Source organism: Caenorhabditis briggsae (assembly GCF_000004555.2).
Source record: "Caenorhabditis briggsae complete genome, chrIII, whole genome shotgun sequence".
NCBI classification, from domain to species: Eukaryota; Metazoa; Nematoda; class Chromadorea; order Rhabditida; family Rhabditidae; genus Caenorhabditis; species Caenorhabditis briggsae.
Window position 1 is genome coordinate 2,497,798 of NC_013490.2, and position 16,511 is coordinate 2,514,308.

Consider the following 16,511-nt stretch of genomic DNA (forward strand, 5'->3'; position numbering starts at 1 on the left):
ATACGGTTATCCTAGTCAGCGAATTCTCTGTTAACACCTGACAATTTGAATTAACCTTACAGTAGTCCTGCTTGTATGAAAGTTATACCAATCAATAGGAAATTTCATGTAGATAGTTGTAACATTTTGAATTTTTCGAAAATTCTAGTTTTGACGTCTTCTGGAGCCTTCCAAACAAGAATGCCTCCAGACTCCGCCCCCTCCGCACACTAAACATAGTGGGCCGCGGAACCCGGGTAGTGTCGGGCGCGCGTTTTAATGGCGTCCCCTCGTGCATGGCATACTCTGAGAAGGCCTTCTCCGTTGGCTGTTTTACTGAATAACGGCCTTAATTTTGATTTTTGTACTCCCGAGACTGCGTGTGTAGCGGTCCACAAATACTGTAAAACCTTTAATTGAAGGGCCCTTGTAATAGAACGGTTCTCGGGAGGTAACTTGGAACAAAAACGCTCTTTTAATACAGGTTTTACGGTATTTACATTTCGTTGAGTATCGAGCAAAACTGACTGTGTTACAATAGTTTTTACAGTTTTGGGGACGTTAGTATCGTAAAAGTACCGTAACCCTATCGGTTTTGGTTCAATTTGGACAAAAAATAAATGTATCGATTTCTTATGTTTTGGGCTTCAAAATGAGTATAAACACGACTGGGCTCCGCCCACTTTGAAAAATTCACACCCCATGCGCCTTTAAAGGGAAATTTCAAAATGGGCGGAGCCTAGTGGTGGTTATACTCATTTTGAAGCTCTCAACAAGACAAACCGATTTCATTAACTTGCAATGGAATTGGGGAAACACTAAACAAGTTACTGTAGTTTTAAGAAACCAAAGGCTAAAGTGCAGAGAAACGAGACACGCTGCGTCTCTGACCGAAGTGGGCGGAGCCTAGCCGTGTTTATACTTATTTTGAAGCTGACAATGTGAGAAAATGATTTGTTAAAGTTTTGTTGAGTTAAAAGCAAAACTAACTGTTTTACAGTAGTTTTTAGATATCGGGGGGAACAAGGATTACTGTAGATTCAGAAGTGGACGGAGTCTAGCGGTGTTTAGGCTCGTTTTAAAGCCCAAAACATAAGAAATCGGCATATCTAACTTTTGTGTAGTTTGATTCAAAACTGACAGGGTTACGGTATTTCACGATTTCGGGGGAGTGTGGTGGGGGAATCGATTACCGTAGGTCTGGAATCGAGCGGAGCCTAGTCGTGTTTATACTCATTTGGAAGCTCAAACTGTGACAAATCGATATATCATTGTCTTTTCATTTATAGGCTGAGCCTATTTCCGTTAGATTAGTTAATGTTGGGTAATCGAACCTTTGACGTCTTCTGAAGTGAATTTTACAAAAATTATTTATTCAGGAAATCAAAATTCGAGAAAAAATTGAAATCTCAAACGTCTTCTCCTTTGTCGAACAGTTCCAAATCTTTGCTCTCCTTGACCTCCCTGGAATTGAAAAAATAAAAGCAGTTTTTGAAATTCCAGAAAAATCGAGTTTCCAGATAAGCAAAAGTACCGTAACCCCGTAATTTTTGTTTCAAACTTGACAAAATTTAGATATATTCATTTGGCATGATGCGAGCTTTAAAATGAGTATGAACACGCCTAGGCCCCGCCCATTTTGAAATTTCGACTTTAAAGGCGCATAGGGGTCTGAATTTTTCAAAGGGGGCGGGGCCTCGGCTTGTTTATACTCATTTTGAAGCCCAAAACATGAGGAATTGATGTAGTTATGTTTTGTCAAGTTTGGAGCAAAACTGACTGGGTTACGGCACTTTTACAGTTTTGGGGATGTTAGTATCGTAAAAGTACCGTAACCCAGTCAGGTTTGCTTCTAATTTAACGAGACTTAGTTATTACCGTTTTTCATTATGCGAGCTTTAAAATGAGTAAAAACACGGCTAGGCTTCGCTCACTTTAAAAAATTCGGACCCCCTATGCGCCTTTAAAGTCGAAATTTCAAAATGGGCGGAGCCTAGTCGTGTTTATACTCATTTTGAAGCCCAAAACATGAGAAGTTGGTATATCTAAATTTTGTTGAGTTTGAAGCAAAACTGATCGGGTTACGGTACTTTCCAAAAAAACATTCCTACAGTAATCCTCTCAAATCTCTCACCAAACATCAATGTTGTATTTTCCCCAAAAATATCTCAATTTCTTTTGCTTTCCATTGCTAGTACAATTGTGATGAACCATCATGTAGATTTCTAATTTTCTCTGGAATTTTGAGTTTTTTTGAAAAATTACAGTAATCCAAAAAAAAAATTGTTTTTTCAAAATTTTCAAATTACCTCCAAATCCACACCGTCACTGGTATCCTGAGCATCGATACTGTACTTATGAGGGATGTGGGACACAATTTCAGGCCCATTGATCAGCAGATCGTCCGATTTTTCGCTGAAAATTTTATTTCAAATATTTCAATTTCCTACAGTAACCCCAATTGCTCACATCCAATCTTGCTCATAGACCTCGATATGGTAGCAAAAAGTGGCCAATTTGCAGCCGAAATTTCCATCAAAATGGAATTTCGAAAGTCCCGAAATTTGAGAAATTAGGAAAAGTGAAAAAATGAAAATTTTCATTTTTCTAGAAAAATCTGAATCTAAAACTGAAAAAAAAATTAAAAATTTGGGGATTTTCATAAAAAAATGCCTTAATCGAATAAAGCGAAAAAACGGAACAGATTTTTATGGTTATGGGAAATTTTGAAAAAAAAAACTTTTTTCGGAATTTTTCTCTCTAAATTTTTATTCAAATTAAACTTTCTTTGCAGATTTCAACTTGAAATGTTTTCAGCTTTAAAATGAGCCCAAACACGACTAGGCTCCGCCCACTCCAGGATCTACAGTAATCTCCGAAATCTAAAAGCTACCGTAACCCGATCAGTTTTGATTAAAATTCAACGAAACTTTGTTAAACCAATTTCTCACATTGTCAGCTTTAAAATGAGTATAAACATGCCTAGGCTCCGCCCACTTTCAAATTTCCCTTCGGCACGCGACGCACGACCGCGACGCGCCGGAAAAATATAAGTGGGCGGAGCCTAGTCGTGTTTATGCGCATTTTGAAGCACAAAACATGAGAATTTGATATATTAAAGTTTCGTTGGGTTTGGAATAAAATTGACTGGGTTACGGTACTTTTACAGTTTTAGGGGATTAGTATTGTAAAAGTATCGTAACCCACTCCGTTTTACTTCAAACTCAACGAAACTTTGATTTATCGATTTCTCGTGATTTGTGCTTCAAAATGAGTCTACACTCGACTAGTTTAGGTCATATTCAAGATTTGGCCCACCGGTCGCGACGCGACCGCAACGCCTAGGTCAAAACTCAAAGTGGGCGGAGCCTAATCGTGTTTATACTTATTTTGAAGCTCGCATTATGAGAAGTCGATATGTTAAAGTTTTGTTAAGTTTGAAGCAAAACTGATCGGGTTACGGTAGTTTTTAGGTATCAAGGGGGGCGAAACTAGGCGGAGCCTAGTCGTGTTTATACTCATTTTGAAGCTCTTAACACGTTGAATCAAGTTTTAAACATGATATTCAGTATTTTTCAACGGTTTTTCAGAAAATTCCAGAAAACTGCTTTTCAGCAAAAAATTTTTTCTGAAAATCTTAGGATTCCTTTTTGGTAGATTTTTGGTTAATTCTTTTTTTGCGATTTTCAGAAAAATCAGTGTTTTCTGAACTCCTAAAAAGGTCATAATATTTGAACAGGTGAGCAATTATTTTTCATTTGTGGGCGGAGCCTAATCGTGTTTTTCAACAAAAAATTTCAAAAAAAAAAATTTTTTTTCTACATTTCATAGCTGAAAATCTCAATGCTTCTAATATTTTCAATATTGCTCATTTTTAATTCTTTCAAAAATTCAAATTCCCTTGGAACGTGCTCGAAATGCATCCAAAAGGGCGAGGTCTACTGCCCTTTGTTCGACCGATGTGGAATTCTTCCGTTTTGTGTGAAATGGATTGATTTAAGTTGAAAATTTTTGCAAATTTTGAATTAAGCAGGAAAAGAGCTTCAAAATGAGCCTAAACACGGCTAGGTTTGCTCACTGGAGAACTACAAAAACTACAAAAACTACAGTAATTCAAAATTTTCAAAACTGAGCAATCCTAGCCGTGTTTGGGCTCTTTTTGAAGCTCTTTTTCTCTCAATTTAAAATTTCTGATCTAAATTCAAAAATAGATCTTCAGAAAATCTTAAACTGCCCGGACACTCGAAACGTCTCAATTCCATACAACGAAACGTTCGCGAGGCACAGTATGCTGCCGATTGCAGCAGCAGCGTATTCTGAAAATCCGTTGGCGTGTGTAAAGTGAGGAATTTTTTGAATTAATAAAAAATTGGGTTCAGCGCGCAAAGAGCTTCAAAATGAGCCTAAACACGACTGGTTTTGCTAGAAAACTACAAAAACTACAGTAATCCACCACCCCGAAAAATTTGAAACTACCGTAACTCGTGTAGTTTTTATTTAAACTTGCTGAAAATTGAAAATATCGATTTCTTATAATTTGTGCTTCAGAATGAGTATGACGGCGGGGGTTACTGTAGGTTCTATTTATAGGCTTGTTTATACTCATTTTGAATCTACTAGCGCGCGAAATTCGAATTTTTATTTTTGATACCTGAAAAATCAGTAAATTTCCAGAAAAGTCCTTCCCAATGTTCGAATCGTCAACACGTATTCAGTGAAATGTTCCACGGAGACGGAAAGTGAGTTTTTTTTTCAACAAAAATTAGATTTTCAGACAAAAATACTGGCGAAAACACAAAAATTTAGACTTCACAAGTTAGTAGCTTTAAAATGAGTATAAATACGCCTAGGCTCCGCCCATATTGGAAAATTTCCAGCTACAGTAACCCCCATGTACCGTAACCCAGTCAGTTTTGCTTCAAACTTTCCGAAATTTTCATGAATCGAATTGTCTTGTCAAGCGCTTTAAAATGAGTATAAACACGCCTAGACTCCACCGATTTTGAAAATTTCGGACCCCCATGCGCCTTTAAACTCAAATCCAAAAGTGGGCGGAGCCTAGTCGTGTTTTGGCTCATTTTGAAGCTTATGACAAGGCCTTTTCAAAAATCTATATTTCAATAAATTTGCATAAAAATTAGAGGAGTTACGGTAGTTTTAATTTTAATATCTCAACATTTTCAGCTTTCATCGGAATCACGTCTTCTTGGATTGCTTATTTTTTGGATCAAATCCATATAATCGATTATAATTCTGGGCCAATTTTTTCCTCCAATTGCCACGCCTACATTGGCATTGACGACGTCGAAAAAGTAATTACAATGGGGTTTCGGGGGACAATTGGCATATTTCAGCTACTCGAACAGTTGCTACAGTACCATAGGTATACTGTAGGTACTCTGACAAGTACAGTAATTTAGGTTGCAGAGGTTTGAAACCATTTTTCAATCATGGCAAAATTTACGAATATTTCTACAATGCGTTTCATTTACTTTGGAATGGAGGCATGGAGAAAGGTGTCCGGGAAGTTTTGGGTCCAGAGACTCAGGATTACGAATTATGGGTGAGCAATGTCAAAATTTGAATTTTAGAAGTTCAGCGCTTCAAAATGAGCCTAAACACGGCTAGGCTCCGTCCACTTCCGGAACTACAGTAATCCATTCCCCCGAAACCTTAAAAATACCGTACCCCCGTTAGTTTCGAATAAAACAACACGAAAACTAGATAAACCGATTTCTCATTTTTTGGGCTTCAAAACCAGCCTAAACACAACTAGGCTCCGCCCACTTTGGTCAGAGACGCAGTGTGCCTCGTTTCTCTGCACTCTAGCCTTTTAAACTACTGTAACTTGCTCAGTTTCTGCCCAATTTTATGGCAAATTTATGAAGTGGCTTTGTCTTGTTGAGAGCTTCAAAATGAGTATAAACACGGATAGGCTCCGCCATTTTGAAACTTTGACGTTTTCACTTTAAAGGCGCATAACTTTTTTCAAAATTGTCCCCGAAAAATGAAAATCATATCATTTTGTAGGGAATTTCAAACGTTTTAACGCTGAAAAAATTTCAGATCACAGGATTGTCTCTTGGCGGAGCCCTTGCCACCGTAACCTCATCATACATTGCTCATCTCGACCTATTCCCTCCGTCCCGTATAAAACTAATCACTTTCGGACAACCAAGAGTCTCGGATTACGATCATTCCGCGTGGAGAGAATCAATATTTCCATATTCCTTCCGAGTCATAAATGGGCGGGACCCAATCCCTCATCTTCCACCAAAAATTGGTCCATTCGCACTTTTTCACGATGGAACTGAAATTTGGTATCCCGCGGAAATGTGGAAATTATCCAACTACAAAATGTGTGCTGAAGCGGATGGGGATTACTGTAGCAACTCGGTCTTATTGTACAATATAATGGACCACATCTTTTATTTCGAAATTGATGTTGGGGAATGGGGGAAGTTGGAGTGTAAATGAAGTGATTTCTTTGAAGATTGATTTTTTTAAAAATGTATCTCTTAACTTGTTTGAATGTGATCTGATTTATTTTTTATTGTTCTCAACGCATTTGGCATGTTTTGAGCTTTAAAATGAGTATAAACACGACTAGGCCCCGCCCACTTTGAGTTTTGACCTACGCGTTGCGGTCGCGTCGCGGCTGGTGGGTCAAAACTCGAATATGAGCTACTAGACTAGTCGTGTTTATACTCGTTTTGAAGCCCAAAATATGACAAATCGTTTTGATGAAGTTTGATTTAGTTTGAAGCAAAACTGACCGGGTTACGGTAGTTTTACGACACCGACTTTCCCACAACTGTAAAACTACCGTAACTCAGACAGTTTTTTTTTACGAAATCATTGATTTTTAGATACATGAATTTCCCACATTGTCGGCTTCAGAATGAGTCTAAACACGACTAGTCTAGCTAAACTTTGATTTTTGACCTACGCGTTGCGGTCGCGTCGCGTCTGGTGAGTCAAAACTTCAATATAAGCGAGACTAGCCGTTCTTGGGCTTATTTTGAAGCTCTCGCGGAACTGAGGATGAATCCGAAGTCAAAAAACATGAGAAAATTGTAGAATTGTTTTTTAATTTTGGAAAAAAAAGTTTTTTGAATTTCTGAAAAAACCTTTTTTCGATTTTCCCGATTTTATGTCTGAAAAATTCCAAAATTTGCTGTTGTATCTTTGCTCAGCTCAGCAAGAGCTTCAAAATGAGCCCCAACACGACTAGGCTCCGCCCACTTTGAAAAATTTCGAAATTCGAGTTCAAAGGCGCACGGGGGTCCGGTTCTTTCAAAGTGGGCGGAGCCTAGTCGTGTTGGGGCTCATTTTGAAGCTCTAAGCGAGCTAGAAACGAATCTGAAGTTGAAATTTTAGAAAAAAATTAAAAAAAACAATTCAAAAACCCATATTTATTGTTTTGGTGGTGGTGGTTGGTTTCTTTCTCGGGATACTGTAGGAAAAGACAAGTAATGAAAAAAAAAGAGAGCGGAGCAAACAGGGGAGGAAACTGAGTGTGGTTGATTTGTATTGCAGAAAGGGGCGGAGCCAAAAAAGGGGCGGAGCCTACGAAGAAATATTAATAACAGAACACAACAAACGAAAAAGGGGGCGGAGTTAGAGAAAAAAGGGGGCGGTGCCAAAAATCCCGTTTTTTAGAAAAATAAAATATATCCGTTTCAGAACTTTTGGGAGGGGGGATTTTTGAAAATTTCATCTATATACATGAAAAAGAAGGGGGCTTGGCTTGTGCTGCTAATAAAGTGGGCGTGGCCTATAAAACGCGGGGCGGGCGGGGGGCGGGGCTTATACATCGTCAGTGTTAGGCACTGAAACAAGAGCGAAAAACTACAATCAAATAATGAATTTCAAGGCTGAGCAATATCGGATTTCATCGGGGATTCAGGGTCCTTAGGCCTTGGATAGTCCTGGAACGTCGTCTGGCGCGCCTGGCACGTCTTCTTGCTCATCTTCATCGATTTCCACGCCTTCTGGAATGCTATTCGGTGGGCTATCGGTCGAGACGCCTCCTTGAGACGTTCCAGAAGCGTTACGAGTGGGCGGAGCCGGCGGTTTTTGGCATGGGTCCAGGACGAGATATTTGAGAATGTCAGAGAGGGAGACGACACCGACAACCTGCAAAAAATCGATATTTTTGAAAATTTTTTTTCTTCAAAATCGGTTAAAATAGGCTCTATAGACCTAAAAATGCTCGAAATCCGCATTTTTGACTTCAGATTCGTTTCTAGCTCATTGACAGCTTTAAAATGAGCTAAAACACGACTAGTCTAGCTCAATTTTGAATTTTGACCCACCCGCCGCGACGCAACCGCAACGCGTAGGTCAAAACTCAAATTTAAGCTAGACTAGTCGTGTTTGTACTCATTTTGAAGCGCTTAACGCGCTGGATAAGAATTTGAGATTAATTTTGAGAAATTTCCAGTGGTTTACCAAAAAATTCCGGGACAAAAATTTTCGAAATTGTTTGATTTTCAAAACTTCCCAAAAATCATCTTTTTTGATATTAGTGGTGCCAATTTTATTAGATGTGTGCCCAGCTCATCCAGAGCTTCAAAATGAGCCTAAACACGACTAGTTTTAATCAAGTTTGAATTTTGATCGCTCCGACCGCTACGCGACCGCGCCGTGGGCTCATTTTGAAGCTCTCGACATTCTAAATTGAAATGTGTAACTATTCGAGAAAATTCGAGTAGTTTTCCAGAAAATTCCAGAAATTTTTATTTTCCAAATTTTTCAGATTTCTCAAATTTGGGCAAAAATCAACTTTTTCCTGAATTTGGCCTAAGAATGAAAATGACCGGAAGATGGTCGTTTTTGAGCTCGTTTTGAAGCTCTCGACCTGCTTATTCGGATTTTGAAACTATTTTTGAGAAAATTTGAGTAGTTTCCGAGAAAATTCCAAAAAACAGTTTTCCAAAATTTTTCGATTTTCAAAATGTTAAAGGTTTTGCAGAACATTAGTTTTCCCGCATTTTTGGCTTCAGATTCGTTTCTAGCTCCCCGAGAGCTTCAAAACGAGCCCAAACACGACTAGTCTAGCTCAATTCTGAATTTTGACCTCCCAACCGCGACGCGACCGCGCCGCAGGGGCCAATCTAAACCAAATCCAGTCGTGTTTGGGTTCATTTTGAAGCTCAGAACAAGGCGAATAGGATGCTCCAATTCTCGGAAAATTCCAGTGAGCGCTAAGCAAGTTACGGTAGTTTGAAAAAGACTAGAGTGCCAGAGAAACGAGACACACTGCGTCTCTGACCTCAATTCTCAAAGTTGAAGGATTCTAGTCGTGTTTGGGTTCATTTTGAAGCTCTTGACTTGCTGAGTTGAATGTTTCGAGTTATTTTCAGTGGTATTCTAGAAAATGCCTACCTTTCTATCCTGATCAGTGACAATCAATCGATGAACCTCCGCCTTCACAATCGCTTCGAGCACTTGAAACAGTGAATCCGTCGCCTGACACGTGTGTACACCCTCGAACCATTCGGATCGATGTTTCAGCGCTTCTTGTACCGTACAATCCAGCTTATCATACGAATTCTCGGCTGCCAGACTGATAACATCGAATTTCGCGTAGATATCAACCACTCGGCCGTGCTCATCAATCAGCGGGAGGGCGGATACTCGATTCTTCAGGAAGAGCTCCAGTGCGTCGTGTATGGGTGTGTCCACGTGGCAACACAGGATATCTCCCCACGCTCCGATGCCTAGTTCACGAGGACTACACGACATGAACGAGGGGCGGGGCAAGTCGCGCATCTGCAAAATGTGGAGGGTTATTAGCTTAATGAAAGCGATGTAAACTGACTCAAAATTCCGAAAATTGCCTTCTTAAATTACCTAAAATGACTTTTTTTCAAACTTCCGGATCTACAGTAATCCCCAAAGGTACCGTAACCCTCTCAATTGTGTTCTAGACTTTATTGAACATTGAGATGTCAATTTCTCACATCTCCAGTTTCAAAATGAGTATAAACACGACTAGGCTCCGCCCACTTTGAAATTTCACCTAAACACGCGACGCACGACCGCGACGCGCCTGAAATTTCAAAGTGAGCGGAGCCCAGCCGTGATTAGGCTCATTTTGAAGCTCGAATCATGACAAACCGATATATCAAAGTTTGATTCAGTTTGGAGAAAAACTGACTGGGTTACGGTACATTTGCATAATTCGAGAGCGATCTCACCACGAAAACTACCGTAACCCAGTCAGTTTTGCTGTCATGTTGGCGCTGATTTTGAAGCTAGCGATGTGAGAAATCGATATATCTAGGTTTCGTTGAGTTTAAAGCAAAACTGATCGGGTTACGGTAGTTTTACAGTTTTGGGGAGGTTGGTACCGGAAAACTACCGTAACCCAGTCAGTTTTCAAACTCAACGAAACCTGGATATATAAATTCGTCTCGTCGCCAGCTTTGAAATGAGCCCAGACACGACTAGTCTAGCTCAAATTTGAGTTTTGACCCACCGGCCGCGACGCGACCGCGACGCGACCGCAACGCGTAGGTCAAAACTCAAAATTGTGCTAGACTAGTCGAGATTAGGCTCATTTTGAAGCTAACGATGTGAGAAATCGATATATCCTGATTTCGTTAAGTTTGAAGCAAAACTGACTGGGTTACGGTATTTTTACAGTTGTGGGGGACCAAATTCGCGGTTTGGTGGCGAAACATTTCAAAATTGCTATTTTTTGAGGTGTGGAAGAAGCTGAAAATCATGAGAAATGCCTCAAAATTCAAGAATATTGCCTCGAAAACGACCCAAAATGAGCCAAATTTGCTCAAATTCGCTGAAGTCGCAATTTTCAGCCATTTTCAGTTATTTTCAGCCGAATTTCTAGAAAAGTCGTTTTTTACGGAATTCGAAGCTTTAAGCTCGGAGAGCCTACAGTGATCATATACTCAGCGTGAAACATTCAAAATTTCCCGGATTACTGTAGTTATCAGTTAGTGATGAACAATAATCAGAAAAGTGGCGTTTTGGGTCAAATTCGGTCATTTTCAGCCAAATTTTCTGCGGAAAAAAGCCTCCAGGGTCAATTTAGCCGATTTCTAAGCAATTTTCAGCCATTTTCAGCCAATTTTCCTTCCCAAAAGGCCTAAAAAGGGCATAAAAACTCACATAAAGCGAGAGGAACTTCATGATGCGTTTGTGTGTCAATATGTACGTAATATTTCCCGTCTTTCGATCCAGCACCGGCAATCGATGAACTTTCGATTCACACAGGATCTCAACAGCTCGATGCAACGACTCGTTGGGGTCAATGTGGACGAATGGGCGGAGCGTGCCGTCTTGCTCGAACTGCTCACGCCAATGACTGATTTGTTGGTCTTCGAGGGCGCGAATGTGCTCCGCGTTGTCTCCCTTGTCGTAGTGTCTGCAATAAATTCGAAACTTCTCATGAACAATGGGTCCAGAAATTCTAATTTTTCAGATTTTCCAGGTTCAAAGGTTTTTTTTCTAGTTTTTAGATTTCGAATTGAATTCAGCTCGTCGAGAGCTTCAAAATCAGTATAAACACGGCTAGGCTCCGCCCACTTTGAAATTTCGACTTTAAAGGCGCATGGGGGTCCGAAATTTTCAACACGGGCATAGGGGGTGCGAATTTTTTTTACTTTTCAAAGTGGGCGGAGCCTAGTCGTATTTTGGGCTCATTTTGAAGCTGACGATGTGAGAAATTGATATATCAATGTTTCATAAAGTCTAGAACACAATTGAGAGGGTTACGGTACTTTTGGAGGTTACTGTAGATCCGGAATTTTGTAAAACAAGTCATTTTAGGTAATTTTTAAAGCAAATCATGAAAAATCGTTATATCTGATTTTCGAACAGTTTGGAGGAAAAGTAAGCGAGTTACAGCACACTTCGGGAGGGGTGTCCCACCTACCGTAACCCAGTCAGTTTAGCTTCAAACCCAACGAAACTTAGATATATCGATTTTTCATGTTCTCAGCTTCAAAACGAGCCGAAACACGACTAGGTTTGGTCAAGTTTGAATTTTGAAGCGCTCCGACCGCGACGCGACCGCAACGCAGCGGCCCAAAAATGAAAGTAAACCAAATCTAGTCGTGTTTAGGCTCATTTTGAAGCTCTCAACGCGAGGAATTCAAATTTTCTAGTTTCGAGCGTTTCCGTGTGTCCGGATGACCGCAAAAATCCGAAAACCCTCTTTCTGGGCTGATTTTCAGCTTAAAATTGCTCATTTTTGACCAATTTTTTTTGCACTCACTTGCACAAAATCTTGATAAAATCCGTAATTGTGAGCATTCCAGTGAATCGTTGATTATCCGTATCCCAGAGGGGCGCGGCGCGTACACCGTTATAGACCAGCGCGTAGAAGGCTTTTCGTACCGGTAGATGGGTGTCAAAAACCACCAATTTCGATGAGGTGGGGATGAGGTCGTAGCATTTGTGCGCTTTCATAAATAGCGAGTAGACAGCGTCGTGATTGTCTGCAAAAATTGAGGTAATTAGGGGGTAATTAGCGTATTAATCAGTCTGAAAAACCATTTTCCTGAAAACCCTCATTTTTCTGCTTTTTTTTTGAGCTGCTTCTCATTATTGCTCATCACTAGCAAAAACTACAGTAGTCCGTAAGTAGAAACAAGCTACAGTAACCCCCTTCAATACCATAAACGTACCGTAACCCAGCCAGTTTTGCTTCAAACTCAACGAAATTCAGATATATCGATTTCTCACATCGTCAGCTTCAAAACGAGTATAAACACGCCTAGACTCCGCCCACTTTGAAATTTCGACTTTACAGGCGCATAGGGGGTCCGAAATTTCAAAGTGGGCGGAGCCTAGGCGTGTTCATACTCATTTTGAAGCCCAAATCATGACAAATCGATACATACAAGTTTCGAAGAGGTTGAAGCAAAACTGACTGGGTTACGGTACTTTTAAGATATCGGAGGATTACTGTAGATCCCGAATTTTGAACATAAATGCCCTTTTCATCGCAAAATCATCTTTTTTTTGAGCTAAACGTTTCCAAATCTACCGTAATACATGAGTTTTAAAATCGTAATCCCTAAAATTCTTATTGTTCTAGAAATTTCAAGGATTACTGTAGCTAGAGATGAGCAATCATTGGAAAAGCGGGGTTTTTGGTCAATTTGGCTCGATTTTTCTCGAATTTCCGATAGATTTTCAGTCATTTTCAGCTAAATTAGTCAAGGATTACTGTAGTTTTGAATACTAGTATGATGAGCAATCGGCCTACAGTAATCCCTAAGATGCTCTTTTTCCTTAAAATAGAGATTACTGTAGTTTTTGCTAGGTATGAACAATGGCTTAAATTGACCAATTTCGGCCTATTTTCGAGCTATTTTTCAGCCGTTTTCATCCATTTTCGAACTTCCAGGTCTACAGTACTCCTCTGACAAGGTAAAGGTACCGTAACTTCGTCAATTTCGCTCTACACTTGATGAAATAGAGATGTATCGATTTCTCACATCGCCAGCTTCAAAATGAGTATAAACACGACTAGGCTCCGCCTATTTTGAAATTTCACTCAAACACGCGACGCACGACCGCGTCGCGCCTGAAATTTCAAAGTGAACGGAGCATAGTCGTGTTTAGGCCGAAGCGCTAATCATGACAAATCGATATATACAAGTTTCAATGAGTTTGAAGCAAAACCGACTGGGTTACGGTAGTTTTTGTTATTTGGCGGCACTCTAAAATGTCAATTTTCAAGAGGATTTTCAGCCCTATTTCAGTCATTTTTTCAAAAAGGAAACTTCAAGAGTTACTGTAGTTCTACTATTAGCGATGAGCAATCGCTCTAAACCAGCTCAATTTTGGTCCATTTTCAGCCATCCTACCAAAAAAGATGGCATTAATATCCTGGACTCCATTGGCCCCTCCATTTCCAAGTGACATCGAGTCGAACGACGAGAACAGCGATGTCTGAAAAAGGTCCAAAGTTCAAAAAGGTACTAACCGGCTTCAGAAGTGTGCCACGTGTAAAAATCAAAGACCGGATCCGATAGGGGGGCTTTGACGACGCCATTGTTGCCGCCTCCAGGCGATATCCTCAACGATGACATCGAGTTGGCATGCTTCCGCGGCACTCGAAATATGATAACCGGTGGGCGGGGCGGCGCCTGACTCTTGGCTCCGCCCCTTTGCCTAATCTCATCCGCCAAGTCCTGGAGCTTCGTATGCGACGTATTGCCCACTCGAGACTTTCCATAATGGCCCGATGCTGGCAGCGACTTGACCGTATCATAATTATCATAGTTATCTTCTTCCTCCTCCTCTTCCAGAACCTCCTCGGCATCTTTTGTCCTTCGCTTCGTACTTTTCCCGAATAGAGTCCTCCTAAGGGTCCCTGTCGCTTTCGTCTTCGCCGATTTATCCATCCCCCTTTTTTCGGTTTCAACGTAGTAGTGGGCGGGGCTACCGTAGGCTCCTCATCTACCGTAATCACCAAATCTCCAATTGGTGGCAAATTATTATTATTATTATTATTCGAGGAGGGGGCGACGGGGTTTGGTGGTCCTGGCGGCGGCCGTTTGGACACCATCTGCACTCGAAATCGCTCCAGTTTGGCTGGGGGGCGGAGCCTGATGGGCGGGGAAAAGAGGGGGCGGAGCCTAAATGGGCGTGGTTGGAGAGTGTAGTTTGTAGTCTCAGGTTGTAGCGTGTGCTGCGACGAATGTGTGATGATGCGACATCAACTAGAGCAGGGGATTCTATAAATTTGGAATTTAGAGAGAGAGAGAGAGAGAGAGAGAGAGAGAGAGAGAGAGAGAGAGAGACGCAGAGAAACAGAGAGGAGGTGAAAAATGGTCAAATATGATCCAAATTAACCCCTAAAAATCAGATGGATGCGTTCAAAATACTCCAAAATTGATGAAAAATGGTCCAAATGAGCTTAAAATCGTTTGAAACTATCAAAAATAAGTCCAAAAGCGGCTCAAAATGGTCCAAACTGGTCCAAAATGACGCCCTATATCAGATTGGTTCAAAATACTCCAAAATTGATTGAATTTAGGCTTAAAAACGGCTGAAATTGCTCAGAAATAGGGCTTAAAATGCTCTTCTCTAAAACGGTTCAAAAACGGCTGAAATGGTTCGAAATGACTCAAATTTCTTCAAAATGAACCAATTTAGAAACTTAAAATCGCTCTGAGATTGTCACTGATAAGCCTATCATGGTCCAAAATAGGTTTTGAGTCAAAATAATGACAACAAAACGACTAGAACGGTCTATAAATGGTCCCAAATCGACACCTCTACCTGATCTAGCATCTAGCGATGATTTTGGGACCATTTTTCCGACTGGCTCAACTCGATTCTTGATCGTTTTTGGCCCCCCTAAAATAGTAGGAAAAATGGACAAAAATCAAAAATTTCCGAGGTCAAAAATCGCACACGAAAACCAACACACACACACATGGGTTATTATCATTAATCAATAGGGATGATAAGCGAAAGAGAAGAAGCAGTCAGTTCGTGTCAACAGAGAAACGAAGAGTTGTTCAACTGATCAATTTCAACAAAAACCACCGTAGCCCGTTGGCACATAGTCTGATAAGGGGGTACATCTAGGCTTCAAGTGTTAGAGTGGGGGGAATTCTTCAATCAAACACCTAGTCATGATTATACTCATTTTGAAGCTCTCAACGCCGGAAATTGAGATTCATTTCAGCTTCCTGGAGGGGGGTATTAGGGGGGTCGTAATGGACCATGTCTGACCAATTTTTGACTATTTTTAAAGGCAAAAAAGGAGGCAACTAACGACGAGAGGTGATACTGACTGACTGCCCATTATCATATCATATCACTTCTCTCCTCCTCCTCACGGAAATGAATGCATATGGAGAGAGAGAGAGAGATGGTCGTGGTGGTGGTTGGGTCACATGGGGGGGAGTTGTTCGATAGATTCTCTTGATTACGGAGAAATCAAGAAGGGGCAAGGAAACAACAAAATGTACTTATCAGGAATCAGGAGAAGAGAGAGAGGGAGAGAAAGAGACGCAGAGGGACAGAGAGGAGTAGACACAACTAGGCAAGATTCGGAAGGTCTAAAAACCCCTTCGATTCCTGAAAAAAAAGTAGTCTAGAGTGATACAAATAAGATTAGACGTCTAAAAATACGCTGAAAATAGTTTAGAAGTCTCCCTAGAACTGTCAAAAGCCACAAAAACCCTAAAATCGTATTAAAAATGGACCCAAAAAAAAAGAGGAGAAAAATGAGATCTTCGACATATAGAAGAATAAAATAACGAAGGAAATCCAGTTAGGGGGGGGGGGGTAATAAAAATGGGGGGCGGGGAGGAAAGTGAGAAAAAGTTGAGTGTTCTCTGTGGCTAGGTAGAGTAGAAGAGTTCTCCTACCCCGCTGACATATGCCACGTGGGATAGAAGAATACTTGCGGACGGGCCCTGTCATTGTTTCTTTTAGGATCGATATTTTTTGACCAACTAAATTAGATATGGTAGAACTCGACGAGCACTACAAAATGATAGTATTCGAGACACTGTATCATATTTGTGAACAAA

At 40.6% G+C, this 16,511-nt stretch overlaps 3 protein-coding genes across 3 annotated transcripts; 1 reads left to right on the top strand and 2 right to left on the bottom strand.

Moving 5' to 3' along the window:
• Nucleotides 1-1,388: 1,388 nt before the first annotated feature.
• On the bottom strand, nt 1,389-2,582 carry CBG11683 (the record flags this gene model as incomplete). The annotated part of the gene is made up of 4 exons (XM_045243480.1): nt 1,389-1,443; nt 2,114-2,214; nt 2,289-2,394; nt 2,449-2,582. The coding sequence occupies 4 exons, from the start codon at nt 2,580-2,582 to the stop codon at nt 1,389-1,391; spliced, it is 396 nt and encodes a 131-aa protein (XP_045094667.1).
• Nucleotides 2,583-4,698: 2,116 nt separating this feature from the next.
• CBG25822 lies at nt 4,699-6,456 on the top strand (the record flags this gene model as incomplete). Its single annotated transcript, XM_045243481.1, has 3 exons — nt 4,699-4,718; nt 5,407-5,542; nt 6,046-6,456. 3 exons carry the CDS (start codon nt 4,699-4,701, stop codon nt 6,454-6,456), a joined length of 567 nt encoding a protein of 188 aa, XP_045099209.1.
• A 1,437-nt stretch (nt 6,457-7,893) lies between these two features.
• Nucleotides 7,894-15,405, bottom strand: CBG11682 (the record flags this gene model as incomplete). The annotated part of the gene is made up of 7 exons (XM_002640896.2): nt 7,894-8,118; nt 9,370-9,756; nt 11,119-11,374; nt 12,227-12,449; nt 13,946-14,276; nt 14,306-14,439; nt 15,402-15,405. The coding sequence occupies 7 exons, from the start codon at nt 15,403-15,405 to the stop codon at nt 7,894-7,896; spliced, it is 1,560 nt and encodes a 519-aa protein (XP_002640942.2).
• Between the last annotated feature and the right edge of the window lie 1,106 nt (nt 15,406-16,511).